Source organism: Halichoerus grypus, chromosome 1 (genome assembly GCF_964656455.1).
Source record: "Halichoerus grypus chromosome 1, mHalGry1.hap1.1, whole genome shotgun sequence".
Lineage (NCBI taxonomy): Eukaryota > Metazoa > Chordata > Mammalia > Carnivora > Phocidae > Halichoerus > Halichoerus grypus.
The window spans coordinates 204030119-204050665 of record NC_135712.1 but is presented as its reverse complement, the minus strand read 5'-3'; the positions used below and the strand labels follow the sequence as shown (position 1 = coordinate 204050665).

General features: G+C 52.7%; 1 protein-coding gene across 1 annotated transcript; it reads right to left on the bottom strand.

The window, feature by feature from the left end:
* Window positions 1-4245: 4245 nt before the first annotated feature.
* On the bottom strand, window positions 4246-16825 carry PLVAP (plasmalemma vesicle associated protein). The gene is made up of 6 exons (XM_036118861.2): window positions 16376-16825; window positions 12989-13085; window positions 12177-12889; window positions 10048-10105; window positions 9818-9899; window positions 4246-4919 (listed from the first exon to the last, which is right to left on the bottom strand). The coding sequence occupies exons 1-6, from the start codon at window positions 16742-16744 to the stop codon at window positions 4913-4915; spliced, it is 1326 nt and encodes a 441-aa protein (XP_035974754.1). The 5' UTR covers window positions 16745-16825; the 3' UTR covers window positions 4246-4912.
* Window positions 16826-20547: the final 3722 nt, after the last annotated feature.

Genomic DNA, 20547 nt, shown 5'->3' with positions numbered 1-20547 from the left:
CCAGGTCCCTATGCCCTCCAAGCTTATGCATTCATTCCCTCAGTAATCATCAAGCACCTGCTATGTGCTAGAATTGCACACGTCATTTTATTGGGTTTTGATAACAGCACAGCGCAGTGAGTATTTTGTTACAGTTTTACAGATGAGGAAACTAAGGCTCAGAGAATTAGTTGCTTGACATCCCCACCTTTGGGATTTGCACATAGGTTTGTTCAGACTTCCAGTCTGAGTTTGCTGCAGGCCTTCTGTGCAACAGGCCGAGTGCAGGATGCTGGGAATGCAAAGGGGACCAATTGTCACAGGTGCCCCTGCCCGAGTTAGAGACCTAGTTCCTTATAGTGAAGTCTCATGGCTACTGTGTGAGCTTATGATGAGGAGAACTGCCTGCTCAGGGACATGAGGGCAGGCTGCCTTGCAGAGGTGACATTGGTACTGAAAGTCAAATGGTGAGGAGGAAACCAGATGGAGGAGGTTGGTGAAAGTGTCCCCGGCAGAGGGCACAGCATGTGCAAACGTCCTGAGGGGGGAGCGTCATGGTGTGTTCAAGGAACAGGGACGTGGTTGGTAGGGCTGAAGCAGTGAGTGAGGGGGAGAGAGGAGGGAGATGGCTGGAGGAAGAGAGGGAGGATCTGATTGATAGGACTTTGATTCTTTTTCTTTTTTTTGACCCTTTCTTTCATTAAGTTTTTTATTTTAATTCCAGTATAGTTAACATACAGTGTTATAATAGTTTCAGATGCACAAAATAGTGATTCAACACTTCTATACATTACTCAGTGCTCATCATGACAAGTGCACCCCTTAATCCCCATCACGTGGTTCACCCATCCCCCCACCCACCTCCCCTCCCGTAACCAGCAGTTTGTTCTCTATAGTTGAGTCTGTTTCTTGGGGACGCCTGGGTGTGTTGGTTTAGCGACTGCCTTCGGCTCAGGTCATGATTCCGGAGTCCTGGGATCGAGTCCCACATTGGGTTCCTTGCTCAGCAGGGAGTCTGCTTCTCCCTCTCCCTCTGCCCCTCCCCCTGCTTGTGCTCTCTCTCTCTCTCTCTGACAAATAAATAAAATCTTAAAAAAAAAAAGAGTCTGTTTCTTGGTTTCTCTCTCTCTCTTTTTTTCCTTTGCTCATTTGTTTCTTAAATTCCACATATGAGTGAAATCATATGGTATTTGTCTTTCTCTGACTGACTTATTTCGCTTAGCATAATACCCTCTAGCTCCATCCATGTCATTGCAAAAATGGCAAGATTTCATTCTTTTTGTGGCTGAATAATATTCTATTGTGTATATATACCACATCTTCTTCGTTCGTCTGCTGACGGGCACTTGGGCTGCTTCCACGATTTGGCTATTGTAGATAATACTGCTGTGAACATAGGGGTGAATGTATGCCTTTGAATTAGTGGTGAGGCCTTGGATTCTGAGACTCACAGGGGCCTGATATGTTGGTGACGAACCAGCAGAGGGCGCCCTCCTCTAACAAAAGAAGGTCCTGGAAGCCCCCATCAACCCTCTCGCCCTCTAAGGACCCTGGGATCCAGGCTTCCACGCCCACCTGGCAGCAGGTGAACGGTTAATTCCTTGCCACAGGCAGAAAAACAGTCTTAAATAGGGTCAGGATCCCTTCCAGAATCAGAAAAAGAGTCCTACTTCCAGTGATCGAACATACAAGCTCTCAGGTTTTAGGGCACCGGTGAGCAGAGGCTGGGAGGTAGCCAGGGCCAACAAAGGGTATGAAGAGAGTTTTCAGAAGGCATCTAGAATTCCCCCAACACCCAACCAAAGGGGGCCCCTGACCCTGTGTCTTCACAGACTTCATTACAATATGTCACTATTGATTTGTTTACTTGTTTAGCAGTAAGGGCTGTCCCAGCATGGGGGGCTCCGGGAGGGAAAGGGTCACTCAGTGAGCTGAGCCCACGAATATTGCTATTATGTCTATTTTTCGGGAATACAAGCAGGCCCAGAGGAGAGAAGCAATACCATAGGTTTAGCGGGGCTGTGTGTCCAGATGTCCTCCACATCAGGAGGGTTCAGAGGGCTCCCAGGAGGGGTGAGCAGGGTCTGGGTGGGGAGAGAGACGCTCTTGGGGCAGGATGCCTGGGCCCCACCCGCCTCCCCCGGGCCCTGGCACACAGCTGGACTGAGGTCCTTGGCTACAGTCCCTTTTTTCCAAGAAGGGTGAGGTGGTTTGTGGGAAGCAGCCATGGGGGTTATTTATAGAGGTCACAGGAAATCCCTAAAGAGTCAGAACCTCACCCAGTGGCTAGGCCACAAGGTCAGGGAGGTGGTCTGCCAGTTGCTCCCTGACAGGTACCCAGTCCCTGCCTTGCCCCCTGGGGGAGCCACCAACTTGGGGGAGTCAGAGCTACATGGTCAGGTCTGCATAAAGGGAGGGATGGAGCTGGGGATTGCCCCAGCGGCAGCAAGGACAATACCTGGGGCAATCAAGAGGGCCGCCTGGAGGAGGGATTTCTGGGGGCAGGACTTGGAGGAAGAAGAAAAAGGCATTCTAGTCTGAGAGCACAAATTAAGAGATAGTCTTTAGCCAGAGAATGAAAGGTCCAGGGCAGCTGGAGGCAAGAGCTGCACTGGAAGTGGGGGTGGCAGCGGCGGGGGGCAGGGGGACACAAGAGAGCTGAGGAACTGGACTTTGTTCCCAGGGTAATGGGGAGCCATGGAGGGTGTGTGAGCCAGAGAGGGACATGGTCAGATCCCATGATGGAAAAGTCTCTCTGAACCAGCAGGGCCGGGCATGGGGGCCAGCTGGAGGGATGATATCCTGGGACGCTCTGGATGGGAGAGACCAACAAAAAGTCAGACCCGTGCCCATGTGTCCAGAAAGTTTAGAACGATTATTTCTCAGATGAGAAAATGGAGGCTGAGACCGAATGAGTCAAGATTTGGATTCAGGGATGTCTGGCTCCAGAACCCAAAACTCAGACATCCTGTGGTTGCTGGGACTGGCTGGTGTCATCATCCTCTCCAAGTCTCCAGCTGCTCAGGCAGTAGGCTGAGGGTCAGGGACGTCTTCGCTTCCTTGGGGCCTCCAGACTGTCCTGTCTGGGCGGCCTGGCCTGGCTGACCCCCCTGCCCTGGCTTGGCGGGGCCCCAGCCGAGTGTTTCCTGCAGCAGGCGTCTCTCACCCGGGTTTCCGTATCCAGGAAATATCGCTCCTTTGTCCCTCCTGACTAGCCTGCCTTAAGCGTGGTGTTGCCAGCCCTGGCTCCTTGTGACTCATCCCCTCCCTGTCTAGGGTCCCAGGAGAATGGTCTGGGAGGGAATCCAGGCTGGGGCAGTGGGGAAGATGGGGGGTGGAAGTGGGGGGTGGAAGCAGCAAATGACAAGCTGAGATTCTAGACCACAATTTTTAGGCCGTTTTCCTACTGATGGCCATTTGCTTTGTTTCCTGGAGTTTTTACTTCTCAGGGGTAAAATCCCAGAAATGGGGTTGCTGAGCCAAAGGGTTTGTGCATCTTTACTTTAATGAAATATCACCAAACTAATTTCCAGAGGGCCACAATGAGATTTGCATTTCTACTAGTCCTGTAGAAAAATGCGCTTTCTCTACATCTTCACCAGCAGTAGGTATTATGGCTTTTTAAACTTTTTTTTTCCGGTCTACTGGGTACAATGAGATTTCCCTGTATTCCTCTAATGCACTTTTTCCTGTTTTCCCCACGAATTTAGTGATTAGTGTGTTAAAGCACTCCCACTGAACCCTGGTGCCCTTTCTGACATCCCATCTTGCCACAAAACAAAACAAGACAAAACAAATGGCCTGAGACTTTAGTGACACTGTTCCTGGAGCCACTCTGGAGAGGGTTAGCTGTCCTGCCTCAGTACCTGGGGGGAAATCTTCGCAAATCTTAGGAAGATGAAAGTCACAGATGGATAACCTGTTTTTTAAGAAACTGTGCCTTTTTTTTTAAGATTTTATTTATTTATTTAATGGGGGGGGTGGTGGAGAGAGAGAGAGAGAGAGAACAAGTAGGGGGAGTGGCAAGCAGAGGGAGAGGGAGAAGCAGACCCCTGACGCTTAACAATTGAGCCACCCAGGCGCCCCAAACAGCAGGTATTTAAAAAGCAGTTTCAGGGCTTTGAGGGAAGCTGGTATCACCCCAGACTCTTCTGGACTGGGGACAGGCTGGGGACAGGGGGAGGGATCCTAGCTTGCGGGGTCTTTTCTCAGGCATCGCTAGGAGGTGCCTTTTCAAAGTAAAAATCACCACTCTGGAGTCGTGGAAAGGATTCGATATTTATTTAGTGCCACTAACATTTATATGGGCCACAGGCAGGGCTGGGTGTGGGGGAGAGGGACAAGGGGCAGCTGCGGTCGCGGGCTATGATGGGGTCAGTGGGGGACATTTGCTCTGGGTTCGGGTGCGGCCTGGCAGGGGAGCCTGGAGACTCTCCGGCCGGGGTGGGGGGGGCGGGGGGGGCGGAGGCTAATGTCTTCCCGTTCCCACTTCCCCTAGGCCCCGCACACTGGGGGTGAGGAGTCGGAAGACGAGAAAATCGGAGGGTGCTGTGGCGGGAGCACGGGGGTGTGCAGACGGGGGGATGCTGTGAGCGCCTGGGAGGGGTGCGACATGGGGCAAGGGCTGGGCAGAAGGTGTGTGTGCGCGCGGGGGTGTGTGTGACGTCACTGCTACATCTGTGGACGTCACTGCGTCCGGATGGGACCTCACTGCCGTGTCTGTGGGCGAGGGGCTGAGAGTATCAGAGGGCGTCGTGGGGTGTGGGGAGGGACGGGCGTGGGGTGGAGGCCGAGGGCAGCCACTCTGGCGTGTGCGCGGGCGTTCGGCCGGCCGGGGCCCCGGCTGTAGGCTGCGTCGTGGGCATCTCGCTGCCGTGCGTCCGCAGACTGGCCAGGCGGGGCCACACCTCGGTCCTCAGGGCCTGGAGCCTCCTCAGCCGCTAGGGCAGGAAGGACATGGTAATACAATAGTCAGACAGATGGAAGGACAAACCTTGCCTGGGCCTGCTGCCCCCCAACCCCAGGCTCCTTCTTGCCTCCAAGGACTCTTCGGCTCTTTTGGGGTTCAGCCTTCCCATTAGACTCCTACTTGTTGAGCCTCCCTGGGAGGGTGGGACTGGGACGTGGGCCTCCTCAGTCTACAGATGAAGAGACAGTGGTCAGAGAGGCCACCTTCTGGGCTCCAGGCCTCTGCGGCAGCCTTTTACCTGGGGTCTCCAGGGCCCTGGGGATCCTGGGAGTTTGCCCCAAGGCCCCTGTCGTATCCCCCACCCCTCCGACAGGGCCTTTGTCTCCACAGAACTGCCCCTGGGGCTAGCCCCTCACCCATTCTCAGGAGGGTTTTTCCCAGGAGCCTGCCCCTCCTCACACACTCTCCTTGGCTCCCCAGTGCCCTGCCCACAAAGCCAGATCCTTTCTACCCGGCATTCAAGGCTCCACCCTCTCTGTCCCTACCAGTCTTCCTCATCAGAAACTCAAACCCTGCCAAAGTCCTCCAAAATTTCAGGAGGTATTGCTTCACTGCACCCCTCCCCCCTGCCTTTGCAGGAGCCATCCTGCTGTCTGGACTGCCCTTCCCCCTCCTTGGCCTAACAGAGGTTCTCGTGAGGGGTCAGGGGTTGGCTCAGAGGCTGTTTCCTGGTCGGGGAGGAGGGGGCCTCAGCCAAGTCCTGCTTCCGCTGGCCCACTCCCTTCCTTCCCTGGCTCTTCCCTGGGGCCGAGCAGCTTCACGTTCCTTGGCTGGCTCTGCACCCCCCCGCCCCACCCCCCTCCGGCTCCAGCCTGACCAGGATTCACGGCTCCTGGCCAGCCCTGGCCTACATTCTTCACCCACTCCTGCCCACCAGCCTGCAAGGGGGGTGATCCCTGACCATATCTCAAAGACCGAGGCCCCTAAGCCCCCAACATCACATGCCTGGACCAGCGCAGGTGCCTTTGCCCTGGTCTTTGGCTGCCACCTTCACCCCCCAACAGCGACTAGAGGGTGCCCCTGAACACCTGAGGCCAGTCATGTCCTATCCTGCTCACGCTGTCCCAAAGCTCCCGAAGTTCTCACTGCAGTCACAGGCCCTACCTGACCTGCACCCCCCGTGCCCCCTTCACTTCCTACTCACCCCCCGGATTGCTCTGCCCGAGCCGCACCAGCCTCCTCACCAGGCCTGGTCCTGTCTCAGGGCCTTGGCGTGGGCTGTGCTCTCTGCCTGGTACACCTTCCAGGGACACCCCATCCCCACGGCTCTTCCCTCACCTCCTCCAGTTCTCTGCCCCAGCATCAGCCTCATGCAGGGCAGAGAAGCCTGCCTGGCCTCCTGTGGAAAATTTTAACCTCGCACTGCCTCATCCCTTTTCTGCCTCGCCCACCGCCAAGGGGCTCACGCATCTGGTTTAGCATCTGTCTGCCCCACTAGACTGGGAGCCCCACAAGGGCGCCGGCTTCTCTGCCTATTCCTCCTCGTGTCCTCAACCCCCAGCAGCTGCTCAAGACACACGGGTTGAATAAATGAACCGAATCACAATTGTGATGGCAATGAACTTGAATGAGACTCTCTGTGTGTCCGGCTCAGAGCCAGGGCCGGATCAACCTTCCACATTGCCACTGCTGAGGGAGCAGAAGGCTAGCTGAGGACAAAGCACCAGCTGACACCCTGCAACCTCCCCCTGGCCCCCAACTCCTGGGTGGGATCTGTGGGACCTTCTTCCAGGAAGCTCCCAACTCTCTTAATGTTAATGCTTTGCCAGAGGGAACACCAATCTTAGCCTGATAATAGCCAGGCCTCCAGGATCCTGAGGGTCTTCTTTAGCTTATGAAAATTCTTTTGAAACCTCCCTTTTCCTGACCTCCCCCAACTCCCAAGTATATAATCAGCCACCCCTCACCACCCCGGTGCAGTAGCTCTTTCTGCCCACGGGTCCTGTCCCTGTGTTTTAATAAAACCACCATTTTGCACCAAAGACGTCTCAAGAATTCTTTCTTGGCCGTCGGCTCCGGACCTCACCGCCCCCCAACCTCACCTATATTCCAAAACTGCATCACAACTTTTGTCTTATCCAGCCACCTTCCCCTGAAACCAATATTTCCTTATTTGTCTTCACATCAATTGTGCGTGTGTGTTTAACTTAAATAAATGGATACCCAAAGGACACAGTCTTATCAGGTAAAAAGGAAAACTAGTGCACTTGCCATCAAGAGAAAATGACTTAAAAATGTCCACAGAAAAAGCAAGACGTTGTGTTCCCATCCAGCTGATGCTGGGCTGGGGGTTGGCCTTGGCTTTGGGATTGTAGCTGATGCTGGGCTGGGGGTTGGCCTTGGCTTTGGGATGCAGCTGATGCTGGGCTGGGGGTTGGCCTTGGCTTTGGGATGCAGCTGATGCTGGGCTGGGGGTTGGCCCTGGCTTTGGGATCGCAGCTGATGCTGGCCTGGGGGTTGGCCCTGGCTTTGGGATCGCAGCTGATGCTGGCCTGGGGGTTGGCCTTGGCTTTGGGATCGCAGCTGATGCTGGCCTGGGGGTTGGCCCTGGCTTTGGGATCGCAGCTGATACTGGGCTGGGGGTTGACCCTGGCTTTGGGATCGCAGCTGATGCTGGCCTGGGGGTTGGCCCTGGCTTTGGGATCGCAGCTGATGCTGGCCTGGGGGTTGGCCTTGGCTTTGGGATCGCAGCTGATGCTGGCCTGGGGGTTGGCCTTGGCTTTGGGATCGCAGCTGATGCTGGCCTGGGGGTTGACCCTGGCTTTGGGATCGCAGCTGATGCTGGGCTGGGGGTTGGCCCTGGCTTTGGGATTGTAGCTGATGCTGGGCTGGGGGTTGGCCCTGGCTTTGGGATCTCAGGGAGAGCTGCGAGTGGGAGTGTGTTAGCACCTCGGAGACTTTGTGAAGGCCCAGAAGGAATAAGAGTGGAGAAGGAAGAGACTCTCCCGATCGTGGGGCTGAGTGATTTGATGCTGCACCTTAGCCTTGGGCCCTGATCGGAGACATCTAAAATTCCCACGTGGTTGGTGACACCACAGCCTATGGTTTGCCTAGGCTAGCCCACCAAGGGGCTGGCCTCGCTGGGACTCCAAGCCAGAGCTGATGGCCCCTTTCTCAGGGGAAAGGTGAATCAAGGCTGGAGCTCAGAGAGCCAGAGCCCCTTCCTGAGACCCGGCAGAGAGAAGCGGGAGGGGCCCTGCCTTAAGTACTCATTGTTTTCTCTGTAGAGGGATGTCTTGGGGGTAAACAATGTCAAGAGCTTCCCTTTCTCAGCTGGGACGGGTCTGGGCTGGGAGCCTGGCTCTGGCCCTGACTCACTGACGCATGACCCCAGGTTGGTCACTTCCCTGGGGCCTCAGTTTCCTCCTCTGAAAAGTGGGGATAATAATAGAACCTCCTTCCTTGCCATGATGGCTTTGGGCCAAGATAGAGAGAGGAAAACTGTTTGCTTGGAGCAGGGTCTTCTCTCCACCCTCCTGCTTCCCTCTCGGCGGGCTGCCTGAGGCTAAGTGATTTCTCCCAGACAGAGCCATCCAGAGCGGAAGGGACAAGTTCTGGGAGAAGGTAAGCTCCCCGTCAGAGGGGCTATGTAAGAGGAACCATAGAGGAAATGGAGCTGGATGTGGAGGACCCCCTGGGATTTGAAGACAGCCCTTTGGAAGTCTATTTGTCCCCAGGCTGAAATAGACCCCGAGGCTGAAATAGACCCCGAGGCTGAAATAGACCAGGTTGACCACAGTCTTGCTGGCAGAGCCCATGGGAGGCACAGGCGTGGGGTCAGCGGAATCTGACTTAAAATCCCTGGTGTCTCCCAGAGCCCCGGGTCCTAAACTGCGAATGGCAATGCCCATCCCAGACTCCTTGGTCAGCGATGTGGTCCTGAACGGGGAGCGGAGCCACCAGCTGGGAGGGAGAACAGGATGTTCTCGGGGCAATGGCCTGAGTCACCTTCCCTGTGATGCACAGGCTGCACTCTGGGAGGTGGTGGGGGCGGGGGCGGGGTACAGACACGGAGCCCTGACCTGAGTGTGCACAGGGGTGCCTTGATGCGCCTGCTGCAACCCCCAGCCCCTTGCTTTAGGCGCTTGTGGACAGCACTTTGCAGTTAGCAGAGTTTCCATGCCCTTGATTTCAGAGACCTCCGTTTTTGTAGAGGTTAGAAAAAGAGGCTCAGAGGGGTGGGGTGAGAGGCCCAGGGTCTCCGCCTCTGCTCTCCCTCCTCCCTTCCCCAGTTCCAGCCACCCCCCATCCCACCCCAGTCTGGCCTCTGAGCCTATACTCTGGCTCTTCTTGTCACCTGGAGCTCTGTACCTTCTGCCCTTTCCCAGACCAGCTCAACCCCATCCTCCAGCTCAAAGGCCTCCTCCTCATGGAAGCCCTCTCTTGCACGGAAGCCTGGAGTCCAAGAGCCTGGGTTCGAGGCCCCATCTCTGCCACTCCCCAGCTGTGTCACCTGGAGCACGGTGCACGCCTTCGCTGTGCCTCACTTTCCTGGTCTGGAAAGTGGTGGGTGATGACAGTGGCTTGCCCACTGATTAGGGTTGTGAGGATTCAGTGAGTTGATCTTGCAAAGTGCTTGCAACTGTGCTGAATTCACAGTAAGCACCTAGTAACCGTAGGCTCTTGGTCTTTCTTTTCATGGTTCCTTCATTGTTTCTCTCACCCCCTACTCAGGGAGTTTCATGAACGGACCTGCATGGGTCTTGGTCACTACTGTGTCCCCAGGACCCAGCATAGGGCCTGGTATACAGCAGGCACTCAATTAAGGAAGCAGCAAGTGTGAGATGAGCCTCCCTCCACTCCTAGTCCTGCTCCCAGCCTCCTCTGAAGCCCTGAGACTGAACCATCTCAGTCTGCCCAGAGCCTTACCTGGGTGGAGCTATAGCATGGCCTGCAGGGGGCCTCTGGGACTCCAGGATCCTTCTCTTGAACTCCTCCAGGCCAGCTGGGTCTGTGGCAAGAGGGAGGAGTCAGCTCCAACCAGCTGCCCCAACCCTGGGCTGGGGTGGGCTGGCAGCCCCAATAGCAGGGCTGAGGTGGGATAAGAAGTAGGAAGACAATCCCCGGACCCCTTCCTGGCCCTGTTTTCTGTCACTCACCGATGGGCTGGGGGTTGGGGGCAGGACCCACAGGTCTTGGCATAGGCATCGGCTGCGACTGTGGGAAGAAAGATGGAGGGAGGTTGACAGAAGCCAGGGCCCCTGAACCAGAGTGCCAGGGAGGCTCCTGCTCCTCCACGTCCTTGGATACCTGGGTCTGAGTTCCTTCCGGGGCGAGGAAACATATCGGGGAAATAACCCGCATTAATGGATGTACAATCACCTGCACACACCTGCCCTCAAAGAACTGGGGACTCCAAGGACTGGCTTTCCTTGGAAGCCCCCCCAGAGACCCTGCAGTGGCCTACCTCAGTCTCCCCTACAATCTTAGTTCCAACCTGATCCCAACCCATGACCCCAAGTGAGTCCATCCACCCAACACCGAACCTGGCCCCACTCTGGGCTGAAGCCGACCCACTCTGTAAATCCACTGCCTTCCCTCCAACAACCCTGAGCCTGAAATCCAAAGCCAGCTCTAAACTCAATCACCTAAAATCCAATCCCAACATGAAAACAGAACTTTCCTTAGAATCAAACCCTGACCGAAACCCAATCCTAATGACAAACCTGATCTGACCATAACTTTACATTTAACTCTGATCCCAACCCATTCCTTAGACCTGGCTGCTATGAAAAATCCACCCCCAACCCCCTCCCCCCAGCCCAGCCCTGGTCTCCACCACCGCCACCCATAAACTTTTTCCCAATACACACTCAGCCCAACTCAACCTTAAACCCTAGCCTCTACCTCAAATGGAAGAATTGTACCCCAAGATTAGCACCTGTGCAGTTTCTACTCTGCACCCAGCCCTGACCCTCACCCCTCCCCAGGTCTCCCTACCCTAACTCAGGGTCACCCAATCTTTCATTTCAAATATATCCCGATGCCAACCCAATTCAACCCTCAGTCAGCCACCCTAAACCCAAACCAATTTCAACTCCTAACCCATGGTCAACACCAATCCCAATCCTAATGCCCATGAAATCCTAAGTCTACCCTTGGCCCCAAACCTCTAATCATCTCTAGACCCACCAGCCACCTACACTCACCTGAGCTTCAACTCCAGGATTGGTGCCTCCATGCGACCGAATCCAAGCCACTGATATCTTACACCCAGTGCTAGACTTGCCAGGCTGCCCTGCATGTGACCCCTGACCGAACTTTCAACCTTTCCCCACAATCCAAACTCAGCACAACCCCAATTCTAAGACTAATGTAATCTTTGATGGAACCCTAACTTTAACTCAAACCAACTCTAAACACAGCGATCACTAAGAACTCACTTTAACCCAAACACAAGCTCTGCTCCACATCAAGCCTTCCTCTAGCCTTAAACTTCAGTCTAACTGCCAACCCCACCCATGGCCCCTGATCCTTCAACTCAGACACATCCCAACCCTGACACCAACCCTCCATGAATCCTCCGTCCTCACGCTGAACCAATTTTTTTTTTTTTTGGTAAAGATTTTATGTATTTATTTGTCAGAGAGAGAGAGGGAGCACAAGCAGGGGGAGTGGCAGGCAGAGCGAGAAGCAGGCTCCCCGCTGAGCAAGGAGCCCGAGGCAGGACTCGATCCCAGGACCTCGGGATCATGACCTGAGCCGAAGGCAGACGCCTAACCGACTGAGCCACCCAGGCGTCCCACCCTGAACCAATTTTGAGGCCCACCGGCCACCCTAAACTCAATCCCAATCCTTTTTTTTTTTTTTTAAAGATTTATTTATTTATTTGAGAGAGCGAGAATGAGAGACAGTACATGAGAGGGGGGAGGGTTAGAGGGAGAAGCAGGCTCCCCGCCGAGCAGGGAGCCCGATGCGGGACTCGATCCAGGGACTCCAGGATCATGACCTGAGCCGAAGGCAGACGCCTAACTGACTGAGCCACCCAGGCGTCCCACCCTGAACCAATTTTGAGGCCCACTGGCCACCCTAAACTCAATCCCAATCCTTAATCCATTCTCCATGTCCTTCCAAACTCCACCCCAATCCTATGTCAGTGACACTCTCAAGTGAGTTAACTAACCAGACCTAGACTGGGAAGCTCAGCTCAAACCCATTAGGCATCACCACCACCGTGGCACCCAGACCGGACCCCAGTGCGACCTCAACCCGGGGCCCTCTAGCTCACCTTGGCCCTGATGCAGGTGTCCAGGGCGGAGTTGCTGACGGCCAGTTGCATCTTGAGCTGCTCTGCCTCCCGCTTCTTCTCCTCCAGCAACTTCGCCAGGCTGTCTCGCTCCTTCCGCAGTGCTGCCTTCTCCTCCAGGGCTAGCTGTGTCTGCTGGGCGCATTCGGCCCGGAGCTTGGCCTCCCGGGCCTGGGCCTCCTTCTCCACCTTCTCCTTGGCCTCCTGACTGGCCCGCAGGCCCTTCTCGACCTCTAGCTTCTGGCGCTGGATGTCCGAGTTCTCGCGGGCCACGCGCTCTATGCCGGCCCGCAGGCTCCGGGCTAGCTCCTCCACCTTGGTGGCCATGAGGGTGGGCATGTGGTCGCAGATTCTTCGGATGGAGGATAATTCCGCACCTAGAGGATGGTACAGATTATAGCCCATCGGGTCCAGGGCGCGTGGGATAATGGAGTCCCTCCAGAGGTTGCGCAGCTCCGTCTCAAACTTGTCCTTGTCCAGCGGGAGGCAGAGGGCCTGCACCTTCTGCAGGCGGTCCTCAGCCAGCTGTTGCTCCTGCTGCAGCTGCTCCCGGGCCTTGCTGCACTCCATCAGCTGCTCCTCCACCACTCGCTTGTTCAGCACCAGCCCCTCCTTGTCTTTGGTGCACACTTCCTTCTCCTTTGCCACCTCCATCTCCAGCATCTTGGCCTTCTGGTTCAGCATGAGGAGCGAGGCTACAGAGACACGATAATACATCTCAGGAAGGTTGGGGGTTGCCAAGAGACTGGGCAGGGAGTCTACCACCCTGGCTCCCCACTGCCCCGACCACTCACCATTGCAGCTCTTGTTAGTCTCCTTGAGTTGTTCTTGGCATTGCTTCTCGCTCAAAATGATGGCCGCCATGTACTGCTGGTTGTTCATGTAGCTCACCTAACCGGACAGGACACAGGACAGAGCTCACAGTCCAACCCCCGTGGGTCCCCTTGCTCCTCGTTTGCCCAGACGCTCTGGGCTTGGGGCCCCAGATTCCACACCCGGGTGACCTGGGTTGGCCCAGCTCACAAGGGCATGGCTCCTATAGAGGGGATGCTGGATGGATCCTTAAAAGTTGTTACGATTAATACTATTTGGCAATAAAAAGGGATGAAGCACGGATACATGCTATAACTTGAATGAACCTTGAAAACATTAATTCACATTTATGGCCAATTCTTTTTTTTTTTTTAAAGATTTTATTTATTTGACAGAAAGAGAGAGAGAGCACAAGCAGGGGGAAGGGCAGAGGGAGAGGGAGAAGCAGGCTCTCCACTGAGCAAGGAGTTTGATGTGGGGCTCGATCCCAAGACCCTGGGATCATGACCTGAGCTGAAGGCAGATGCTTAACCGACTGAGCCACTCAGGTGCCTCGGCCAACTACTTTTTGATGAGGATGCTGTTAGGAACTGAATTGTGCCCCCCCATTTATAAATGGAAGTCCTAACCCCCAGTACCTCAGAAAGTGACTGTATTTGGAGATAGCATCTTCAAAGATGTGATTAAGTTAACATGAGGTCATTAGGGTGGGCCCTAATCCAATATAAGGACTGGTGTCCTTATAAGAGGACATTTGGACACCCAGAAATGCACAGAGGGAAGATGATGTGAAGACACAGTGAGAAGGTCTACAAGGCAAGGAGAGAGGCCTGGAACAGATTCTTCCCTCCTAACCCTCCAGAGGAACTTGCATCTTGACCTCACATATGTGCAAAAATAAACTTCTATTGTTTAAGCTACCTAATTTGTGGTACTTTGTTAATAAGGCAGCCCTGGAAAATTAATAGAGGTGGCAAAATCATTCCATGGGGAAAAAAGAGTCTTTTCAACAAATGGTGCTGGCATAGCTGGATCTCCACATGTTAAGGAATGAATTTGGACCCCTACCTCACACCATATACAAAAATTAACTCAAAATGGCTCAATGACCCAAATATAAGAACTAAAACTATAAAACTCTTTAGAAGAAAACATAGGTATTAACTCTGCATGACCTTGAATTTGGCAATGGTTTCTTTCTTTCTTTCTTTTTCTTTCTTTCTTTCTTTCTTTCTTTCTTTCTTTCTTTCTTTCTTCTTTCTTTCTTTCTTCTCTTTCTTTCTTTCTTTGTTTCTTTTTCTTTCTTTCTTTTTCTTTTTTAAGATTTTATTCACTTATTTGGGAGAGAGAGAGCACAGAGCAGTGGGAAGGGGCAGAGGGAGAGGGAGAAGAAGACTCCCCGCTGAGCAGGTGCCACCACCCCCAGCAATGGTTTCTTAGATGTGACACCAAAAGCACAAAGAGGAAAACAGATAAATTAAAAACTTTTGTGCTTTAAAGGATTCTAGGAAGGGAAAAGACTGTTGAATCACTATGTCGTACAACTGAAACTGACGTGAGTCAGTGTGTCAACTATATTTCAATTACAAAAAAAAATAGAGGAAGGGAAAAAACAACCCATAGATGGGAGAAAATATCTGCAAAGAATGTATCTGATGATAGGACTAGTATCCAGAATATATAAAAGTAAACTCTTATGGATCAATAATAAAAAGATAACTTAATTGAAAAAAGGGCAAAGCATCTGAAACATTTCTTCAAAGAAGATATACACGCAGTCGACAAACACATCAAAAAATATTCACCATCATTACTCATCAGGGAAATGCAAATAAAAACCACCGGGAGATACCACCTTCTGAACATTAGGATGGTTATAAATGAAATGGAAAACAAGAGCAGAGAGTAACAAGCATTGGTGAGGATGTAGAGAAATGAGAAGTTCCAGACAGTACTGGTAGGAATATAAAACGGGGCAGCCACTTTGGAAAACAGTCTGGCAGTTTCTCAAAATGTCACACATAGAATTACCATGTGACCCAGCAATTCCACTCTTGGGTATAGACGAGAGAAATTGAAGCATAGGTTCACACAAAAACTTTTGCATGCATGTTTATAGCAGCCCTAGTCACAATCACCAAAAGGTGGAAACAACCCAAGGGTCCATCCACGGGTGAATGAACAAAATGAGGTCCATCCACAGAATGGAATATTACTCGGCCATAAAAAGGAACAGACCCCTGACATGTTACAACAAGGGTGAACCTTCAAAACATCATGCTGAATGATAGAAGCCAGACACAAAAGGACACCTGTTGCAGGATCCCATTTATATGAAACGTCTAGAACAGGCAAATTCATAGAGACAGAAAGCAGTGGTTGACAGGGGCTGGGGGATGGGGGGGATAGGGAGAGTGACTGCTCATGGGGTTGGGGTTTCTTTTCTAGAGTGATGAAATGTTCTAAAATCAATTGTGATGATTGCACAACTCTGTGAAGGTGCTAAAAATTATTGAACTGTACACTTTTAATTGGGTGAGCTGTAGAGCATATGAATTATATCTCCATAACGCTGCATTTCTTCTAAAGATTTTATTTATTTATTTGGCAGAGAGAGAGTGAGAGAGAGCACAAACAGGGGGAGCATCTCCCATCTCTCACCTCCTGCTGAGGCCCGAGGAATGCGGTCCCAGCAGCGAGGCCTCCCCAGAGGAAGCACACGTGTGAGAACATGGGAGATTGTCTTGCCGAGTGAGTATGACATGAGCTGGGGGAGCAAATGGGTGGCTGTCTCCACTAGATGCCCACGTGTGCCGCGGGGATTCTTCCCTGGGGATGCCTGTCTCTGTCCCCCAGGAGAAAGCTGCCTCCCCCAACTCAGGCTTTCACTTCCCCATCCACAAAAGGGTTTGGAGCTTCTCCTTACCTCCAGGGATTCATGATGAGATATTTCTAAAGCAGACACCCAGCATAAGGCAAATGGGAGCTGTTCATACAGTAAGAACCAAAGGCGCTGAGTTTCTGTTTAGCTAGTTCTTATTCGTAGCTGGTATGTGCTGGCACATTCTGAGCGCTTTATACATATTAAGTCATGGGCCCAGGGGTGCTGCCAATCCACAGCCAGGATGCCCAGTTAAACTTAAGTTCCGGATAGATAGTGAATACATTCTTTTAGGATAAGCGTATCCCCAATATCGTATGGGATATACTTGTACCAACAAACTATGCATTGCTTATCCACATGGGCTCCTCACATGAAATAGAGAGTCTACGACTGTCTCCAGCTCCCAGGCAAGAGGACCGGAGCTCAGATTGGTGAGGGGACCTGCCCAGAGTGGCCAGGGTGAGCGTCTGGCCCGAGGCCTTACCCGGTCAGCCTGGCACTGGCGGAAGCTGGCATTGATCCGGTCCAGGTCACGGCGGGCACTCAGCAGCAACTGCATGATGCTGTCCTTGGCGCGGGAGGTGAGGTTGAGCTCCTTGGACAGGTTGGCCTGGGACGCCGTGAGCCCCACGACCTGGCTGTACAGGCCCTCGGCCCGGCGCTCGGTGGCCTGCAGGTTGGATTCTGTGCTCACATGCACGTTGCCGTAGACCATGAAGAGGACGAGGCCCAGGATGATGAGGAACTGGATGAGCGACACAAAGAGGAAAAAGTAGCGCAGGTAGTACCAGCAGCCCCTCGGGCTGCCCCCTGCCCGCGAGTAGGCGCCCCCGTGCTCCATCGCCAGGCCCATCTCTGCCCCGGGGGCCCGCAGCACTGCTCAGCTGGTCGGCCTGCTCTGGGTGGCGGCTGCAGTCCCTTCTGCTCACCCTGCCAGGCGGGGGGGGGGGGGGGGGGCAGGGGGAGTGTTTATATTACTCCTCTTAATACTTCCTCTGCCTGGCTCCTTCCTGACCAGGAGGAAATGGGGGCTGTGGGTTATCACAACACTCCCACCTTGGCTATGAAAGGAGGGGCCGCGGCACTGCTGGATTTCTGATATTCACTGGGTGGGGCCCCAGCTGGGTGACTGCGGCTTCCTCGGCCACTCGGAGCCTCAGTTTCCCCACCTGCCCTTGCTCCGTGCCAAGCGCTATTCTCAACCACTGGCTGCATACTATCCTGTCATCGACCCCTGTCGTGCGGAGGAGGAAACTGAGGCACAGGGAGGCAAAGGGACCGTGCCAGGTCTCACGCTGTGAGTTCACAGAGCGGGGCTTCCCTCCTGGTGGACTGGCTATGGATGTGTCCGCCTCGTGAGCTAAATCAGGCAGAGTGCTTGGCCCAGAGCCGGGCACACAGTAGGTGCTCATCAGGGCTTCACAGAGGGCTGACCCATGGATGGCAGTAGCCCAGGCTCCCTGAGCTGTCAGCCCGCCTGCTGCCCTGCTCACACAGGCGCTGCTTAAGTGCTCTGGGAGCAGCATACACAGCAGTGAACTTGGAGCTGGCAGAGCAGGCTCGACCCAAGTGAGCTCAAGCGAGGGGCTTCTCCTGTCTGTTCTCAGTTTCCCCTTCTGTGAGATGGGTATCCCTGTGGTGTTCCGGTGACAGGGCCAGGGAGGGGGGCTGTAAGAAAGGGTTTGCTGTTTTGTTATTACTATCATTTCCTGCTGGAAGTGTTATTTTGGGGCTCCGTGAAGTGGTGAATGGGAAGTGCCAGATAGGTGGGGATTTGGCTTCACTGTCGGTCACCCCCGGGGTGGGCATGAAGGGGATTTGGGGACCAAGGAGCAAAGGATTCTGGGTGGGCCCTCCTGCCCATCCCCCCAGAACCAGGAGCTCTAGGAAAACCCTCCATGCTGGATGAAGTGTCAGTCTTAGACCTGGCCATAAGGGACCCTTAGTCTCAGGGAGACAGAGTGGGACACAACCCTTAGCTCCATGGGCTGAAGGCTGGTAGGAGGGTGGGATGGAGGCTGAGGGGAAAGGGGCCAGTGGATGGAAAGGATGCTGGACAAGAACACCATTACTGTACACTGCTCGTGGGGGGCACAGCAGGGTGAAGGCTGCTGCATGGGGACCCATCCCCCCATCAACCAGGGTAATGGAGTGGGGGGGGGTAGTTGAGAGTGGGGAGGGGGTCCTCCAGGGGGGTGTTCATCACAGAAGCAGAAGTTGGGTTGGGAAGAAGGAAGTTCCCAGGGGTAGGCAGGAAACCCCTGTCTGACCTTTGGCCTTTGCAGCTACCCGGTGATTCCTGATTCCGGACCCTTTCCAGAGGCTTGTTGTGGGGAGGAGGGTTAGGGGCTGCAAGTGGTGCCCAACCAGCTATTTCTCTAGGTTGGCCAGGCCCACCCAGAGTCCCCTGAGCAGGGTGGGAGGAGGACATCTTCCATCTTTGTTAATGGGGGCCATGTAGGCAGAATGAATACATGGTTTCAACTTAGGCTCTGGAGTTAAGTTCTGGCTATGCCACCTACCACTGTGTGACCTCAGACAAGCGATTTTCCTTCCTTAAGCCTCAGTTTTCTTCTGTCGGAAGTGGAGGCAACATAGCCAGTTGTGAAACACTTGTCCCAGTGTCTGGCACACACTCAGCCTTAATAAATGGGGGTATTTTTTTTTAAGGCAAGAGAGGCTGGATCATGTACAGCCTCTGATGCCAGGATGAGAAATTGATATGCAGGGGATGGACACTGCCTCCAGGTAGTGTGCTTGGGGCCTGTGGGAGCACTGGGTGGAAAAGAGCATGATGGGGGTACAGCCTAGGTAAGATGGGTCCAGTGGACATGCACAGACATGGGGGCAGTGCCTGGGCCAACACCAGTAGGTGTGACAGTCTTGGTATGTACTTAATATCTATCATGATATATTGAAAGTGTTGCATATATGCATATATGAACATGACATCTGTTGTCAAGGAAAAAGAAAGGCAACCATAAATTCCCAGAAAATTAAAAAGCCACTCTAGATCCGATAGTACAATTTTGAGTAATTGTCACAGTGTAAGAAACAGTTTAATTTTTTTTATTATTTATTTTTAAGAGATTTATTTATTTATTTATTTGAGAGCGAGAGCACACAGAGGGAGAGGGAGAAGCAGACTCCCTGCTGAGTAGGGAGCCCAGTGTGTGAGATCATGGCCTGAGCTGAAGGCAGATGCTCAACTGACTGAGCCACCTGGGTGCCCCTATTTTTTTATTTTTAATTAAAATTTTTAAAGATTTTATTTATTTCAGAGAGAGAGAGTGAGAGAGAGAGAGAGAGTGAGAAGGAGTGGGAGAAGGGGCAGAGGGAGAAGCAGAATCCCTGCTGAGCAGGGAGCCCAACGTGGGGCTCGATCCCAGGACCTCAGATTCATGACCTGAGTGGAAGGCAGAAGCTTAAATGACTGGGCCACCCAGGTGCCCCTTATTTTTTAATTAACTACTTAATTAATTAATTTGAGAGAGAGAGAGCTCATTTGCATGAGCAGGGGTCGGAGGGTGGAGGGGCAGAGGGAGAAGGAGAGAGAGAATCTTAAGCAGATTCTACATGTGGGGCTCAATCTCATGACCCTGAGATCATGACCTGAGCCGAAATCAAGAGTCAGACACTTAAAGGACTGAGCCACCCAGGTGCCCTAGAAGCAGAGTTTTAAATATACACACTAATGTTGTTTGTATCAAGCTCAAAAACAACATTCTATCTCTTTTTGGTAATTTGATCTCATTATCTTTGATTTGCAATGTTTCTTTTTTGAATAGTTTATTAGCTGGATTTTTTAAAATGGAAAAAGTAATGATGAAACTTTGTCTTTTTGCTTAACATTATGTCTTTAAGATTTGTTGATTCCTTTTGCCTGATGCTTAGGTTTTCACCACATACATTACCACAATAATTATCAATGGGCATTTAGACTGTTTCTAAATTTTTTGTTTCACGAAACAAAATAAGAGTTGACATTAAATCCCCACAAATGAAACTGCTGGGTCTCAAAGCAGTTACAGCTTATATTTTGACAGCTAGTCACCAATTTGTCCCCCAGAGGTGGTTTCCATTGACAGTCCTGACAGCAGTGTCTAAAATCTCTAAAAACAGACTTTCTGAACACATTTTGCCTGTGTCCCTGGCCAGAAAATCCCCAAGGGAGGAAGCGAATGACAAGTCTTTGGATTCGCATGTGGTCAAATGCATTGGTCCTGATGTGAGCATTTGGTTTTTTCCTGAAAACAATTTATCATGGTCACAGGAAATTTTGCACATGAACCCCTCTGAATTCCCTTGGAGGGTCATCACAAAATCAGGCTTTGATTTTAAACTTTTGTTTGTTTGTCTTCTAAATTAAAAACAATCAATTTGGTTTTATTTGTGCAGAGAAGGGGAAAGTGTTATGAGAAAGTCAACTTTGTGTCACTACCTAAAACTGACACTGAAATTCTCAAGGAGACACAAGATTTTTAAAACTCTCACAGAGGGGCACCTGGGTGCCTCAGTCCACTTAAGCTTTTGGCTCAGGTCATGAGCTCAGGGTCCTGGGATTGAGCCTTGCGTTGCTTTGGGCTCCCTGCTGAGCAGAGAGCCTACTTCTCCCTCTGCTCCTCCTCCCTGCCCGCCCCCCCCCCCCGCCCATTT